General features: G+C 48.1%; 1 protein-coding gene across 3 annotated transcripts in view; it reads right to left on the bottom strand.

Moving 5' to 3' along the window:
- AIFM3 (AIF family member 3) overlaps nt 1-10,766 on the bottom strand; it is a 38,387-nt gene extending 27,621 nt beyond the window's left edge. For 2 of the 3 annotated variants that reach the window (XM_075718789.1, XM_075718791.1), the window contains exons 1-2: nt 10,736-10,766; nt 3,032-3,245 (exon numbers count right to left, since the gene is read on the bottom strand). In XM_075718789.1, the coding sequence (XP_075574904.1) occupies nt 3,032-3,245; nt 10,736-10,766 (245 nt within the window). Of the gene's footprint in view, nt 1-3,031; nt 3,255-10,726 lie in introns of all 3 variants that reach the window. The other variant, XM_075718790.1, reaches the window with a different exon arrangement.
- Nucleotides 10,767-14,194: the final 3,428 nt, after the last annotated feature.

The raw sequence follows: 14,194 nt of genomic DNA, 5'->3' as shown, positions 1-14,194 counted from the left end.
TGTTCCCATTGCATGAAGTGGACCATCTCTACAGCAAGCCTGGCACATTGCATTTGGCATACTGAATACACCACTGTGCACAAAGCAAACCCCACATGCTCAAGAAAGCTACTGGCCATGTGTGATCCCTGAATGCCGTTCATGTATGATAGGTCTCAGAAGAATGGGACTCACTTTGCATGCTCATTCCTCTTTGGGTAACATCCCAACTCTACCCCATCACTTGCACCCAGGCCACAGAGACACTTGTTCCACTCTCTGCTTCACAGCCATGGAGATGAGACCAGGGGTCAGTCCACCAGCACCCCTGTAACACCTTCAAACCCACCTTGGACAAGTCTTCATGCAGGTGCCTGCTCCACCTGCATCAACTGTCCCACTAGAGTATCTGCAAATGCTCAATTTCCTTGCCAGCTCAGGTACAAACAGCAGCAGCTCTCATCATGCCTGCCCTTGGGAGCTGTTTTGTCCCAGTAAATTAGCAGCCCCACTCCTGAGCGATGCAGCTCTGCTCCCTCCCCATGTAGGACAGTTGGCACTTGGAGGTCCTTCCCTTGGCACAAAGGGAATAGAGCAGTACAAGTCCTACTGCATTCCTCAGCTGTGTAGTACTTCAGATAAAACCTGTGGTTAAATGACAACCATAACTCTATGGGAAGATAAGATAAGTGAAAGAGTTTACAACTTACCCAAGGAACTGTGTGATCTGAAAGAGTCAAAAACAAGACCTGGTGTCTTCAAGGCAGCACACAGCCACCTGCAAGGCTCCTAATCCCACACTCACTCCCGAGCGAGCGGGAGGATGATTTATGCTGCACTGCTCCCCACTGAGCTATTTACTCAGTTGGGAATTTGTCCTGTTGCCCCACTCCATTCCCCACTTGGGAACCACCAGCTAAAACTCAGCTCTGACCTGCAAAGGACCTTTGTTCAGGAGCCAAGGGAGCACTGGGGGCTGTTTTCTGTCTGCAGCTCATTGACCTCGTCTAGTTAGCCTGCTAGGAGGCTAGCTGGGTACAGCAGCGCCAGAGTTTATCCTCCAGTATCTTTTACTGGTTCTGCTGAGACCATCCTGGTACCAGAAAGATAGAAAGGGTGGGCAGAAAGAGTACCTTGTGCTTGCAGACTCCACTAACACAATGATAAAAGGTACCTGAACGCTTGTGCCAGTGCCCCACACTGCTGCTGTGCCCATTCACACCCCTGCCCAGTGCAGTCTTTGAGAGAAGCATCCTGGGAAATCCTTCCGGGTCTCAGAGCAAGAAGGGACTCCTTTGGTCAGGCCCATTGCTTACATGAGCCATGGGACCTTCTCACAGCACCTCTCTTTTGAGCTATACTCAGCCTGCTAGAAAAAAAGCTATTCTCAACTTAAAATGTCCAGTGATGGCAAGTCTGCTGCTGTACTTGGTAACATGTTTCAGTAGCTGAATGCACACACGGTTGAAGTGTGAGCCCGTTTTCCAGACTGATGCCAGTTTCTAGCCCTGGCTTTAGCTGAGGAACTCCCTGCTACAGCTGCCTGCAGCCAGCTATGTTCTCATGGACTGCAGCCAGCTCCTTTCTCACCTTCCCTGTGACTGGCAGAGCGCTTCAAATCTTTTCATCTGCCATACTGCATGCTTTCCAGTCAATGTATCTATTGCAGCCCTAATTTTCCAACATCCTTCTTGCACTGGGGCACTAAAGCAGAGCACACACTTTTAGTAACACCCCAAACACAAAGTCAGCAGAAGCTGCCTCCATGAACACTTGGTGTTCAGCCATTAGGCTACATCTTGACATTGGAACAGGACCCTCCCTGTGCAACCAGTATTTCCCAGGATAGTCTCCCCTTTTTGCTTCGTTCCAGCTTCAAGGCAATCCCAGTCACTGCCTGTGCTCTGCCCCAGGTCTCCTCTTCCCCAGCCTTGCTGTCACTGCTCACCTGCACAGGAGACAGTGGGTTGCCCATCACCTCCCAGAAGCAGCCCTGCAGCCACTGTGCTTGCCTTTCAGTCCAGTGCATCTCTACTGACTCCTCACCCCCACCTCTCACTCAAGGAGGCCATTTGCCTCCAGGTCCTGATGGCCCTCCAGCACTTCTCTGAGCTGCAGCAAGGCTTGCAGAGTCAGCCACACCTCATCACATGAAGATTTAATCCAACAGGGTCTGGTGCATCTCTTTGTAGAACAGTGTAATACATAAATTCCCATCACAATGAAAAAAAATAGAAGAATTTACAGCCCATGAAGCCCCTTAAGTTTAGCACAATATAGCTTGTAGTACATGGATTATTCTAGAATATTATCACAAGCAATAGTTCAGTTTAAAGCAAGTAGCTGCCACACTCCTGCTGTGCCCCACACACCTGACATCACTCCCTCACTGGAATAAAAGTTATTTTGAACTATGTTTTCTTTAACACAAGGACAGAACCAGCTGAGATCAAACATGCTGCAGAAAAGGCACCAGAAAACAAAACACCAGCCTGTAAAGCATGGTGACCAGGACAGGCACTTTTTAGACTTCCGAAAACTCATAAATCAGGGTAGTGAAACTGTACACAGCTGAAGTGTGTTGCCATTAGCAAAAAAAATTTGGAAAATTTCATCCTTGGTGAAAGAGAAAATTGAAAGAAATGAGATCTGCTAGAAGAGCAGGGCACTGCAGAAGTGGAGCACATGATCTGCCCCGTCAGCTCCACCCACGTGCTACTCATGCTGCTTTGTAAAACTGCTAAGGATATAAATTTATAAAAAATTGCCAGGGTTGTCTAACACAAGCTGAGTAGAGCCTGTTGAGAAATTCTGCTACAGAACCTCACATCTTTCTAAGACAAGTCCCAGAGCAGACCATGCAGGGAACAGTAGACCTTCTGGTAAAAAACAGTTGTCACTTGTCCATGATGTCATTTTTTAAGATGGGGGGAAAAAAAAAAAAAATTGCTAAGTTAAATTATCCTCTCCAGAAACTCTAAAGAACAAGATAGGGGATTCAGTTTGTGTTAAAGTCTCTCAAGTTTTACCTGCAAAAATTTTAGGCACTTACTGTCCATTCTCCAGGTCCTTCACGTGGCACACTGATGCTTCCACCACATCCTTTGGGTTGTGGTAGGGATTACTGGCAACGGGATGCTCCTCGAGATGATAATGTCGGGCAGTCCCATTGACTTTGTAGATCAGGGGGCTGGCTTTCCCGTTGGGTGACATCTCCTCCTTGCTTCTCTCCTTCTCAGGTATGACAACTTCAATTTTCACTTCAACTGCAGGAACAAACAGAAATCTTCATTAAAATGAAGCCAGAGGTTTTGCTGCCATTCTGCCTCTCCCTCCTGGACTTCAAAAGGGGATGACAGACATCAGAACAGACATTTTTTGTTGGCTTGCTTTGGAAGATAAAACAGTTAATATCAAACTTGGTTTGATTACCTGAGCCCATTATTCCACTGTTCTTTCTCCTTCAGGCATCTTTGTATGCATAAAGTACATATTCTTGCAAGCAGACGTTAATCATTGGTGCAAAACAACCCCTCAGTCACAGTTCCTGTCCTGCTTAGTGGAAAACATCTTCAGGCAACTAAATGTGAGGCATGCCAAGACCTCCAGGGCTCAGACAGACTTCCAAAAACCCTTTAATTGTTTGTAGATGACATTAACTGAAAGAGAAAGCCAACACTGCATGGCGTATAAAGCTGCTTCATTAGATGTAGACCAATTAATAAGGAACTAGAAATATCCAAAATTATTTCTGCATGAGGTATTCAGTGTAGAGTGAATCTTCAGCATTAAGTGAGAAAAGCAAGGATTGCTTTTCTCCATTTTACTTAGGTGTACACCATTGAACAGGTTTGACAATAAAAGTATCCCTGGCCTGGGGACCAGGGGACCCAGGGACACACGGGAGCTACTTGTGCCAGCGCAGCGCATCCCCCCAACCATCAGAGGGGACAGCAGAGCCAGCAGGTCCCCTTGGCCCCATTGCCACCCTGGGTGCTGTCACAGGGCAGTGATGGTAGTGTGCCCCTGGCACAGCACAGATGAGGTGCTGCCCCTCTGTCCCCACCCACCCTCCCGCTGCCTCAACCCGGATGTGTTGCTGGTCCTCCCCTCCCCACACAGGGACTGAGGGGGAGAACAGGGGATCTCCTTGTCTGCCCAGGTGAAGACATTCAGATGTTCATCCTAGCTCCCCAAAGGGCAGCGCTCACCCAGCCCCACAGTGCACCCACCCAGCCACCCCCCCACCCGCCACAGGCTGGACACAGGAGCATCAGAGGAAGCCGGTGATGATCTCTCATATCATAAAGTGAAAAACATCACTTTAGCTTCTAGGGACTTCATAAAACTAAAGCTAATAATATTTATAATAAATGCAGGGGAGTTCTATAGCAAGCCAGGGGGGAAGTGCCAGAGACTGAAGAAGTGTCTCAAGCAAATGGGAGATTGCTGAGCTTTTCCCATCTTATAAATATTATGAACAGGAAAAGCTGTGCAGAAGATAAAAATTAAAGTTCACAACCTAAACAGGTTAAGGAAAGGCAAAGAGAGGGGAACAACCTGCCCCAGAAAAGGAGGACAAGCCCTGCAGCAAGAGAAGGGCGCTGGGTCTTCTCAGCTTCATCTGTCACCTGCACCATTTCTTGCAAGTCCATTGAGAGGACAAGGGAAGAAAAGGGGAACATAGTCCATTTAGTAAGGGAGAAAAGCAAGTGGCTGTGGCCATGAGTTTCTGCTTTTTGTGCCAGCTCAGCAGGGCAGGGGATGTGGTGGTGTTTTGCCAAAGTGTCAAATCCTTGCACTCATCAGGGGCAGGATTCATTGGGAGCTCTGACAGACAGATCCAGTGAAGCAATTTTCTGTGTATCCACAGTGAATGAACAGAAAATTTGAACTTTTGTTGTGTTCTTGCAGCTGCCAGCTGCAGGAGTTACTGCAAACTAATAGACCTGGCACCATGCATTAGAAAAAAAAAGTGTTGCTATGAGCAAATTTGTTCCTGGAGCTCTACAGAAGCAGCCCAGCTCCCTGCAGGTACCCAGCAAAGACGCTGCTTTCCATAAGCACTGTTTTCCTATGGCATTTTGAAAAGCAGACATGGGTTTTCCAGGACAGAGTTAGGAAACATAATGAACTTCTGTTTATGCCAGTCCCTGTGAAATACTTTCAGTCAAAGAAACAGGAGGATCATTTCATAAGATTATGCAGTCAATCAGACATTTATCTGGAGCGAACATGGCTGCGCATCCTTGTGGCCAGACCCCAAGCAGCATGCTGCTGCTGCTGACCATGGCACCAGGATGAGACCAGGCTGGCACCAGCAAAGCTGGTGGCTCCGAGTCCTAATGGTGACATTGATGCCACTGAATTCACCCTGCAGGGAACAACATCCATCTCTCATTTGGCCGGATGTCCCAAAGCTTTGTTTTCCAAACCACATTTGGGTCAGGTGAGCAGCTGGAGTGCTCGCTGATCCAGAGTCACATGAATCTGTGGGTACAAAGATGGAAATTTAGCTCTGAGCTGTTGGACAAATGTCCAGAGGAAAAGAAAAAGAGGTATAAAGTCTTCCCCCCTCCTGTTTCAGGCCCCACACTTCACCACTTGCCTCTGGGGGGGGGGGGGGCAAGTCCCACTTGTCCCTCCTGGACCCTTTATCCTCTCCCCATTCTCCTCCTCCTTCTCCTCCTCCTCCTCTTTGTCTCCCCCGGCCTGCATGGGGTGTCCCTCTGGCCAGAGACCTGCCTTCCTGAGGGATGATCCCTCCAGGAATCTGGGGCTCAGCAGCACCTGAGCTGAACCAGCAAACTGCTTCAATTGCTATCAGGGAAAACGACATTTAAATTAAATATTTATAAACCCAAGTTTAATTCTGAAGTCTGATTGGTATGGTGTGGCTGGGTCCAGAGTGCTCCATCCCTTTGACAGTCATTTTCTATAGCTAGAAGAGGTTCCTGACCTAAAAGCAAACTGTTTGTAAAGTTTTAGGCACGTGTCTACAAATCTATGTGGTGGCCGACTCCTCAAGGATCAGCCAAGGCCACCACTGTCTCACAACAGCACTGCCCTGGCTATGGCTGGTGGGAACAAGGGTGGCAGCTGTAGCTTCCAGAGCAAAGCAACTGCTGCTCTCCAAGCATGTATATGTATGCATCTAGAGATAGAGATACAGATAGATATAGATAGATATGGCTGCTTGCCCTGTGCCACTAGCATCACTTATTGTCCTGGTTTTGGCTGGGATAGAGTTAAATTTCTTCCTAGTAGCCGACATAGTTCTGTGTTTTGGATTTCGTATGAGAATAACTCTGATACCACAATATGTATGTGTTTTTGTGTGTTCATGTACATTTTTAATATATATGTATTTTTTTATCTATATATATACACACATACACATACAGATGCAGGACCAGGAGGCCAGGGCTGGAAGTATTTTATAAGAATATACAAAAAAGCAGATAAAACAGTTGAGCATTAGCAGGTGCTAATGCCACACATCCACATATACCTCAGCACTGCCAGCTCTTAGGATTCAAAAATCCTGAGTCAGCTCCCCAAAATCATAGAATTGCTTAAAATACAGACTCTTGTCAAGACTATAAATTTTGACCCTTTTTTTTTTCTCCCATGTTTTCAGCCTTTAGGTTGGAGCACTGCTGGGACCCCTATGCACATACCCAGGAACCGCATCCTAACCCCATTTATCACTGTCAGCTCAGGTGGGTTTTTTTCCACACTTTGGCCATGATACTCTTGTGCTTTGCCTCATGTCATTAACACCTGGTAGTCAGTCATTAACACCCCATTACATCTTCTGTAAATTTTTTCCTTCTCCATCACTATTCACAGCCTTGTGGGACAAGTCAAAGCCTCTGCCTGCTTTTAGTCAGGTACCTGAGATGCGAGGCTGGAAATGTTGACATCAACACCTGGGCAGGGTGCTCACAGGTGGAGGGTGGCTAGGCTGCAGTGCAGGGCCACAGTCATTATTTTAAAATATTACAGCAATTAAATTACCCAAGGCAACTTTACCACAAGATTAGTTTCCAGTATGGCTCAGTGCCCTTCTAGAGGCTAAATTTAAACTACAGGTATCAGGGCATTTAAAGTATCATACTTAAAACGGTAGAAATAAGTAAAATACTAAGTTAATATGGCACTGCAGGGGAAGAGAGAATTGGCATGAGCCAAGAGTTGGCTTGAATCTGCGGGAGTCTGGGTAAGATGAAGATGCCCTGGCCATAGGGGATGGAGGAGCTGGGCCAGCGGAGGAGAGAGCTGTATGTCTGCCTTCCCCAACCACAAAACCCTGTGATGCCTCAGGGTTTGCTCCTTAGGGGCTGCAGGCACAGCGCAGATGAGCACTGAGGGCAGGGAACAGCCTTGTACTGGCTGTACAGTGCCAACAGCTCCAAGAGCAGTGGAAACCAGAAAAGCATCAAGGGTAGTGATGATGGAGGGACCAGTAGGGTACAGTGGGCAGAGCCAGAAAGCCCAGTTTAGCCAGCAGGTTTTATTTTCCCACAGCCAGCACAGAGTAAATCCACCACCACAGCAGATGTTTGGGGTCTCACTCTGCCCTGCCAGAGCTGCACTCTCCAGGTATCCCCCAGGCTCACTTGTGCTGCCTCTTAACTGCAAACAGACTTTAGGTGGTCTCAAAGAGACTCCAAACAATTTCTATTAAAAATGACAGAGCTAACAACAAAACCATTGTGTCAAACGTGCCTGGCTCTACCCTCCCTCTCCAGATGCCCTGTTCGGCAAACTCTATGCTCCCAAAAACCAGGAGGTAGGATTTGCCAGCCAAGCCGGGGGGCACCCTCAGAGCCAAGCTCAGAAGAACACACGGCCCATGGCACCCCCTCCAGCACCATGCAGCAACACTGCAAAGGGAACATGTTTCCTGCTCAGAGCCAAATGCATCCTCTGTGTGAGGGCAAAGCTCACCCACAGACATGCCATGCTGTGCTGGAGCTGCTGCCCTGCCCCACCATCAATTGCTGAGCCCTGCAGAGAGTGCAAAGAAAAATAATCACAACTTTATAGGTTTTGCAAGCCGCTCTCCCATGGCTGGTGCAGAGACAGTGCTACTGCAGCTCGCACCGAGCAGTCACTGATGCGCGATGGTTCCCTTTACCGGTCATCCTAACCTGGATCCCTCTCCTGGAGTGGGTGCTGGGATCCCAAGCAGACTGCCAGCTGGCAGCTCATTGTGTATGCATCATGGACCCGGAGAAAAAATGGAGAAAAAAAATTATGCAGAGATTGAGAACTGGGCCTTCAGAAGAGGATCTGGCATCACGGGATTGCAGCACTAGAGATAACAGAAGATTACTGCACTGCTTGAACGTAAGCTCTTAATTAAACATTTAAATATCAGGATGGGGTCGGGCACTGCAGCAGCAGCCAGACTTCGGGGCTGGCCTCCAAGTACAGCCAGCATGGTTATTTACTGCTGCAGGACTCCACTCCCCAGAGCTCTTGTACAGGTGATCTGCTCATCAAAGGGCACATAACAATGTGTGTGCAATGTCAAGGTTATCTTAAGAAATGCAGAGTATGCTCAGGGGGACTGAGGGTATCCCTTGCATATAAGAAGATGGAGCAGATTAGAACCTCTTCTACTTCTTTCAAAACTGTCTAAATAAATTCTGTTGACTTCAGGCTGCATCTGAAATACTCCATTCATATCGAAACAGCACTGATGGAGAAAGTAGCTCTGTTCTGTCCCTGCATGGTTTGCTTATTCATACAGGAGATAGGTGGATTTTTAGAAATAGGAAAGTCCACTGTTTAGCTCTGCTGATGCACAGTTCCAGCAAGAAAGGGGAAGGACAAATATCATAAAAAGGCTGTGAAACTTCTTTGCTGGAACAGTTGGTATCTGCAAATGCATCTGTTTGCCTCACTGCATTTGAAGGTTTTTATAACCACCAAGATGAAGCACCGCAGCCAGTGGTGTGCTAACCAGGGGCTGAGGAAAGGCTTGTCAAAAGCCTTTGAAGATGGCTAATCAAAACCAGAGCTGCAGAGAGAGTGTTGTGTTACAGGATGGCATTTTCAGTCATTTGGCCCTGCTATGCAAATACAGCTCTACATAAAAATCTGCAGTTCAGGAAATATGCCTGCAGAGTGCTTTTATTCCTGCACCAGTCCAAGATTAAACACAATTTTCCTGATAGTATACAAAATAAAGTAGAACTGCCAGCAGAGTTTGTTACAAGTTTAGTCAACAAAGGCATTTATTCCTGGATGCATTTTCACTCCTTAAACATTTCAAGGAAGGATATAAACAGCATGGGGTTTCCATGAAAGAAAACTTACAGTTCAGCAGTGAAGGTGAAGACAGGTATTTGACCACAGTGTCCAATGCCATGTTACTTTGGCACTGCAGTGACCCATAAAATAATCACAGTACAGGTCAAGGGCAGAAAACCACCTTTATTGTCTCCTTGTGCCTTGCAAAGCAAAGGCAGAGGACCTCAGCCAGTGGATGCTTGGTGGGTCGCAGACACAACTTTTATCGCCCCTCTGACCTTTCAAGTCCTTCAACCTGGAATTCCCACTGCCTGAGGCACTGAAGACAAACTGCCAATAAAAGGTCCCCAAAAGGCATTTTTCCACCTACAAAGGCTACATGTGGATGCTGACTGATCTGATAGATCAGCATGACTATCTGATTCCCCTTGGCCTTGGGCATAAGCAAGTAACAAGGACAGGGTCGTCCTTCAGCTCCCTCTTAGGTGGCCAAAACAAGCTGCAGGATGGGAGCTCTCCTCAAAGGCAGCTTTGGCAATGCCGACTGCACAAGCTGCCATGCATCAACATTGGTCCCTGCAGACCAGCATTGGGTTGATGAAGGTGCTGCTGGGTATGATGAGCTCGAGTGACCACACGGTGCCTGCTCATGCCCACACTGCAGGCAGGGGCTCAGGACAAGGCTTAACATTGACACTTCCACACCAGACCTCCCTTAACCAGCCAGTGTGCCCACACAGCCTGCACCACAGCCCCTTTCTCTCCTACACATGCCCACTTCTGCCAAACTGCAAAGGGCAGGGAGCCCACCCAGCCCAGCTGCAGTGGGAGCATGCAGGGTAAGGGGAACATCGTTAACATCCAGGTGCCTACAGCTGCTTACCCCACCAGAGGCAGCATGTATGGACAAGCTTCGCCAACAAAATAAAATCCAGAGACCGGAGCAGCCCCAGAACCTGGCCTGGGTGGTGGGAATGAGAAAGGACTGAGAAATTAAGCAGTAGGTGGTTCTGCTCCCTCCCTTCCAGCAGGGACAAAATTAAGGGCTGGCCAGTGAGTGGCAAAGGCACGGCAGCAAGGAAAGCGCTGGAGCCACACATGTCTATATGGGGACTGCTGTCACACAAACCCACCCTGGGGCACGAGAGGGGCAGTTCTGCCCCCACGCACTGTAAGAAGGCAGAAGCAGGGAAGGTGATGGGGGTACAGGGAAATGGGATGGGGAAGAGCTGACAGCAGGTGTTTGGATGGGGGTGCACGGTGCAGGCTGAGCTCTCCTCCTGCCCGCCACCACACCCTGGCACCAATGCAGCCCCCGCACAGCGCCCTGCCTGGGAGCGAGAGCACCAAGGAATGTGGGGGGATTAACAGGCCTGTAATCCTCCCTGTGGGAGCCGAGAATTAACATTCCCCCATCCAGCATCCACTGCCGCTGACCTACTTCTTCCCACAGGAACGGCGGGATAGGGGCACAGCGCCGGTGGGCAGTCACCTGGTTTGGGCTTGGAGAAGCATCCTCCCATGGTGCTGGCCGGGACAGGCAGCGGGGACAGGGACGGCGGGCAGGTCAGCAAGGGTGTGGGCACATCTTCGCATGATAAACCGCCTGCTCACGCCAGCCTGGGCCCCAGGCGTTGTTCACAACCTGTGTTAGGTAGAAAAACCCCGTAAGGAGCAGTACTGGCAGGGAACTTGGGTGCTGCAGGGAGGGGAAGGAAAGCCGGTCAGCTGTGCTGCTGCCTGCCCCAACAGCTGCAGGCAGGAACTGGGCAGCACAAGCACAACTGGTGCATGGAGCATGGGGGCACATACCCGTGGTGACCTGAGTGACAAGAGTTTTCACGTGACACTGGGATCACTGCACTGGGAGTCACCAGTAAATTCAGTTATGAAGTTTATAAATTCAATCATCCTTTCAAAGTTTAAAATTACAAACCCCCTCATATCATTTATGTTCAGACTTTAAGAACTTTCCAAAGCCCTGCCTTTGGGAATTAAATTTCTAAGCACATAGTTCACAGCCCAAATACAATGATTAAACCATAAGTACATTTCAGTCAGGTTTTTTTCTTTTATTATTAGGTGATGGGGAAAAAAATCTACTTTATTGCCCGATTCTGCAAGTTTCCCCTTTCCAGTAATATTCATTCCTGAAGAAATCCCATTCGCTTTGGAATAATTATTTATTTGAGAAAGGGTTTTCAATATCAGGCCATTTTGCACCAAAACCCAATTTTTCATACTATTTAAGACAAGATCTTTTTATGCTTAAGCAGGACAGGCAAGAAGTCCACTTCAAGTTGTGTTTATCTCATTAGCTTTGACTGATAGTACTCTCAAATTTGGTACAGACTAAGAATTAGGATAAACCTTTTTGGTTATATTCCTTGACTGAAAACAGCACAGATTCATACAATACAACTGGCAATAAAATAGAACATTTAATTAATTTTATCCTTTCATACCTGTACTTGAACTGATTTACTATGGTTTTGTCATATATTTTTCACAAAGCCTTCTGATCTGGGCAGGAAGTTAAAACCATTTCCAAAGGATATTTTAACACAGGCAAAGCAGGCTTTTCTGCAGCTTAGAAAGTGCCTCAGGATATTTCCAATGAGAAGAAAATACAGAAGTGCCAGGAGACAGATGCCAAGCATTGCAATTTCTACGCTTTACTTAAGCACCAAGTTAAAATATCCAGATGTATCCCTCCGTTTTCAGCTATATCCCTCCAAAACATGCACACTCTCTCCTGCACATCTTCAAACTCCCCTTCTGCCATGCATGACATAACCTCCACCAAGTCCCAGGTGGGTTGCAGGAGCACCTTCAAAGCCTGAAACATGTTGAATAAGTAATCCAGGCTACAGAGGAACAAGAGACCACTGCCTTGCCACATGGTGCAAAGCAGACAGGTGTCACTTGATAATGGGCACTGAGGGGTACCAGTTTGGGACAGACAATTAACAGGACAAAAAACACACAAGCTTGCCTGCAGACTACAAAGAGTGATCAGATATGTGTGGAGTCACCAATCAAGCTCATTTGCGAAGGGAGAACATTAAATGGAGCAGGGAAGAGCAAAGAACTCTTCTCTCAAGAGCAAGAGCAGCCAAGGAAAGCAGCACCCCAATATTTATGCAAGAGCAAATGCAAAAAAGTGCTATGTAAGAAGGTGCACAAACACAGAGGAAGATTTGGGAGCACCAGGGAAAAACACAGCGGAGAAGTCACCGCTGTATGGCCCTTTGCCAAAACTGGCAGGAAGAATGGGAAAATGGCTTTGTATCAGCAAAACAGAGTCTCAAGCCATTGATGTATCAGTGATACAGGACAATAGTTTAGTGTAAAACATATAATAAAATAACATGCAAATGTTGGCAAAAAAGGAGGTAGGAAGTGAGTGCCAAAGAGGAGCAGGTGACAGGGGATGAGCTCGGGGGGACATCCAAGACATCCTCAGCACCAAGCCAGAAAGAAAAGTAAAGCTGCACCTAAGTGAGTTCATACCAAAATGAGATGCCGCTGTAAGCAGAACATGCCAATGACACAATGTGAGCTGTGCAAAAGAGAGGAAAGAGAAAGCTGAAACAAAGATACACAGAGGCTGGGCTTTCTTCTGGAAGTCAACCAGCCTACTCTGAGGTCCACGATAGCCAATTTCCATAGCCAACTCATGAGCAAACCAAACCCCCTGCTAACCTGCAGCAGCCATTTGCTGTGAGTTTCCTGCAGCAGAAAGCGGATGCTGTGCTAGCAGGATGGTGCTATGCTCCAGGCCGGCAGTGCTCAGGCAGCATCGGAGCAAGCCCTCAGGATGCTGTGCACATGGGGGTGCACTGAGGGGACCCTAACCATCCAGGCAGGCAGTGGGGTGGATGGCAGAAGGGTGGCTCCTGATTGTGCTTCACCGGAGGAGGTTTGGTTCTCCAAACCTCCCAGAGATGCTGATGTGCAGTCCAACGTCCATGGGGACTGGTTTCCAGCTGGTCTGGCTAGTTTTACAAGGGACTTTGGGGGGGATGTCAGAGCTCCTGCCCCTGAGTATCAGCCATTTGCCTGAGATGCCTTTGCTTTGTTTGGACCTTACAGATGGCATTCTGAAGCCATCCCGTCAGGCCCACTTCACATCTCCTAACTTCCCCACTGGTGGTCCCCCTGGGCCCTTCGGAGGCACAGGCCATGCTCCAGCTGACTGAGCCACCCACAATCTCCTACAGCAGGTCAGAGCAGAGCACAGTGCACGTTTCTGGGCATCCCTCCTCCACTCCTCAAGTTAACCGGGCAAAAGCAAAATGGTTCTTGGTAGGGTTTCAGCTGACACTACTGGAGGAGAAGCCACCTGGCTGCCCACAGCCTCAGTCCCAGGCAAGCACATAGAGATGTTTCAGAAAGTCACCTGAGACCCAGCTGTTTGCAGAAAGGCACCAGCCTGCCCTGCCAGACTGACTCATGAGACACAACGGGATCGTGTCACTGCTAGTCACATCCAGAGGTACTGATTGGGAGCTGGATCCTGCAGGAGTCATGGCCAAAATCTCTCTGTTAGGAAAGGGGAATAAGCCTATATAAAACATGATGTAACTGAACCCAGGATCATCCATAAAACCTTGCTAGCTCTTGAAGGGTAATGCACTGACCTATACAAGGTCAGGCAGCTGATGTCCATGCCTCAGTAAGCCTGTTCATAATCTGTCCCTGAACAAAACAACACTCTCTGCTTCACAGCTGTACAAGAACACCTTCAGCATCTGCTCAAAGAGGACAACAAGGAGTGGGTTATCAAAATATGAGGCAACTGTTGTAGCGCTGAGGAACATACTACACCATCTCAAAGCGTGACTGGGGAATCGGCCCTGCAACAGGCTGTCTGCAAAACAGGACTCCAGTGTCACCCACAGAGAGCACTGCCTGAGAGCACACCACCAAAGAAACTACCCTGCTCTCA

This window comes from Pelecanus crispus, chromosome 11, assembly GCF_030463565.1.
Source record: "Pelecanus crispus isolate bPelCri1 chromosome 11, bPelCri1.pri, whole genome shotgun sequence".
In the NCBI taxonomy this organism is placed as follows: Eukaryota; Metazoa; Chordata; class Aves; order Pelecaniformes; family Pelecanidae; genus Pelecanus; species Pelecanus crispus.
This window is presented reverse-complemented; position numbering and strand designations above follow the sequence as displayed.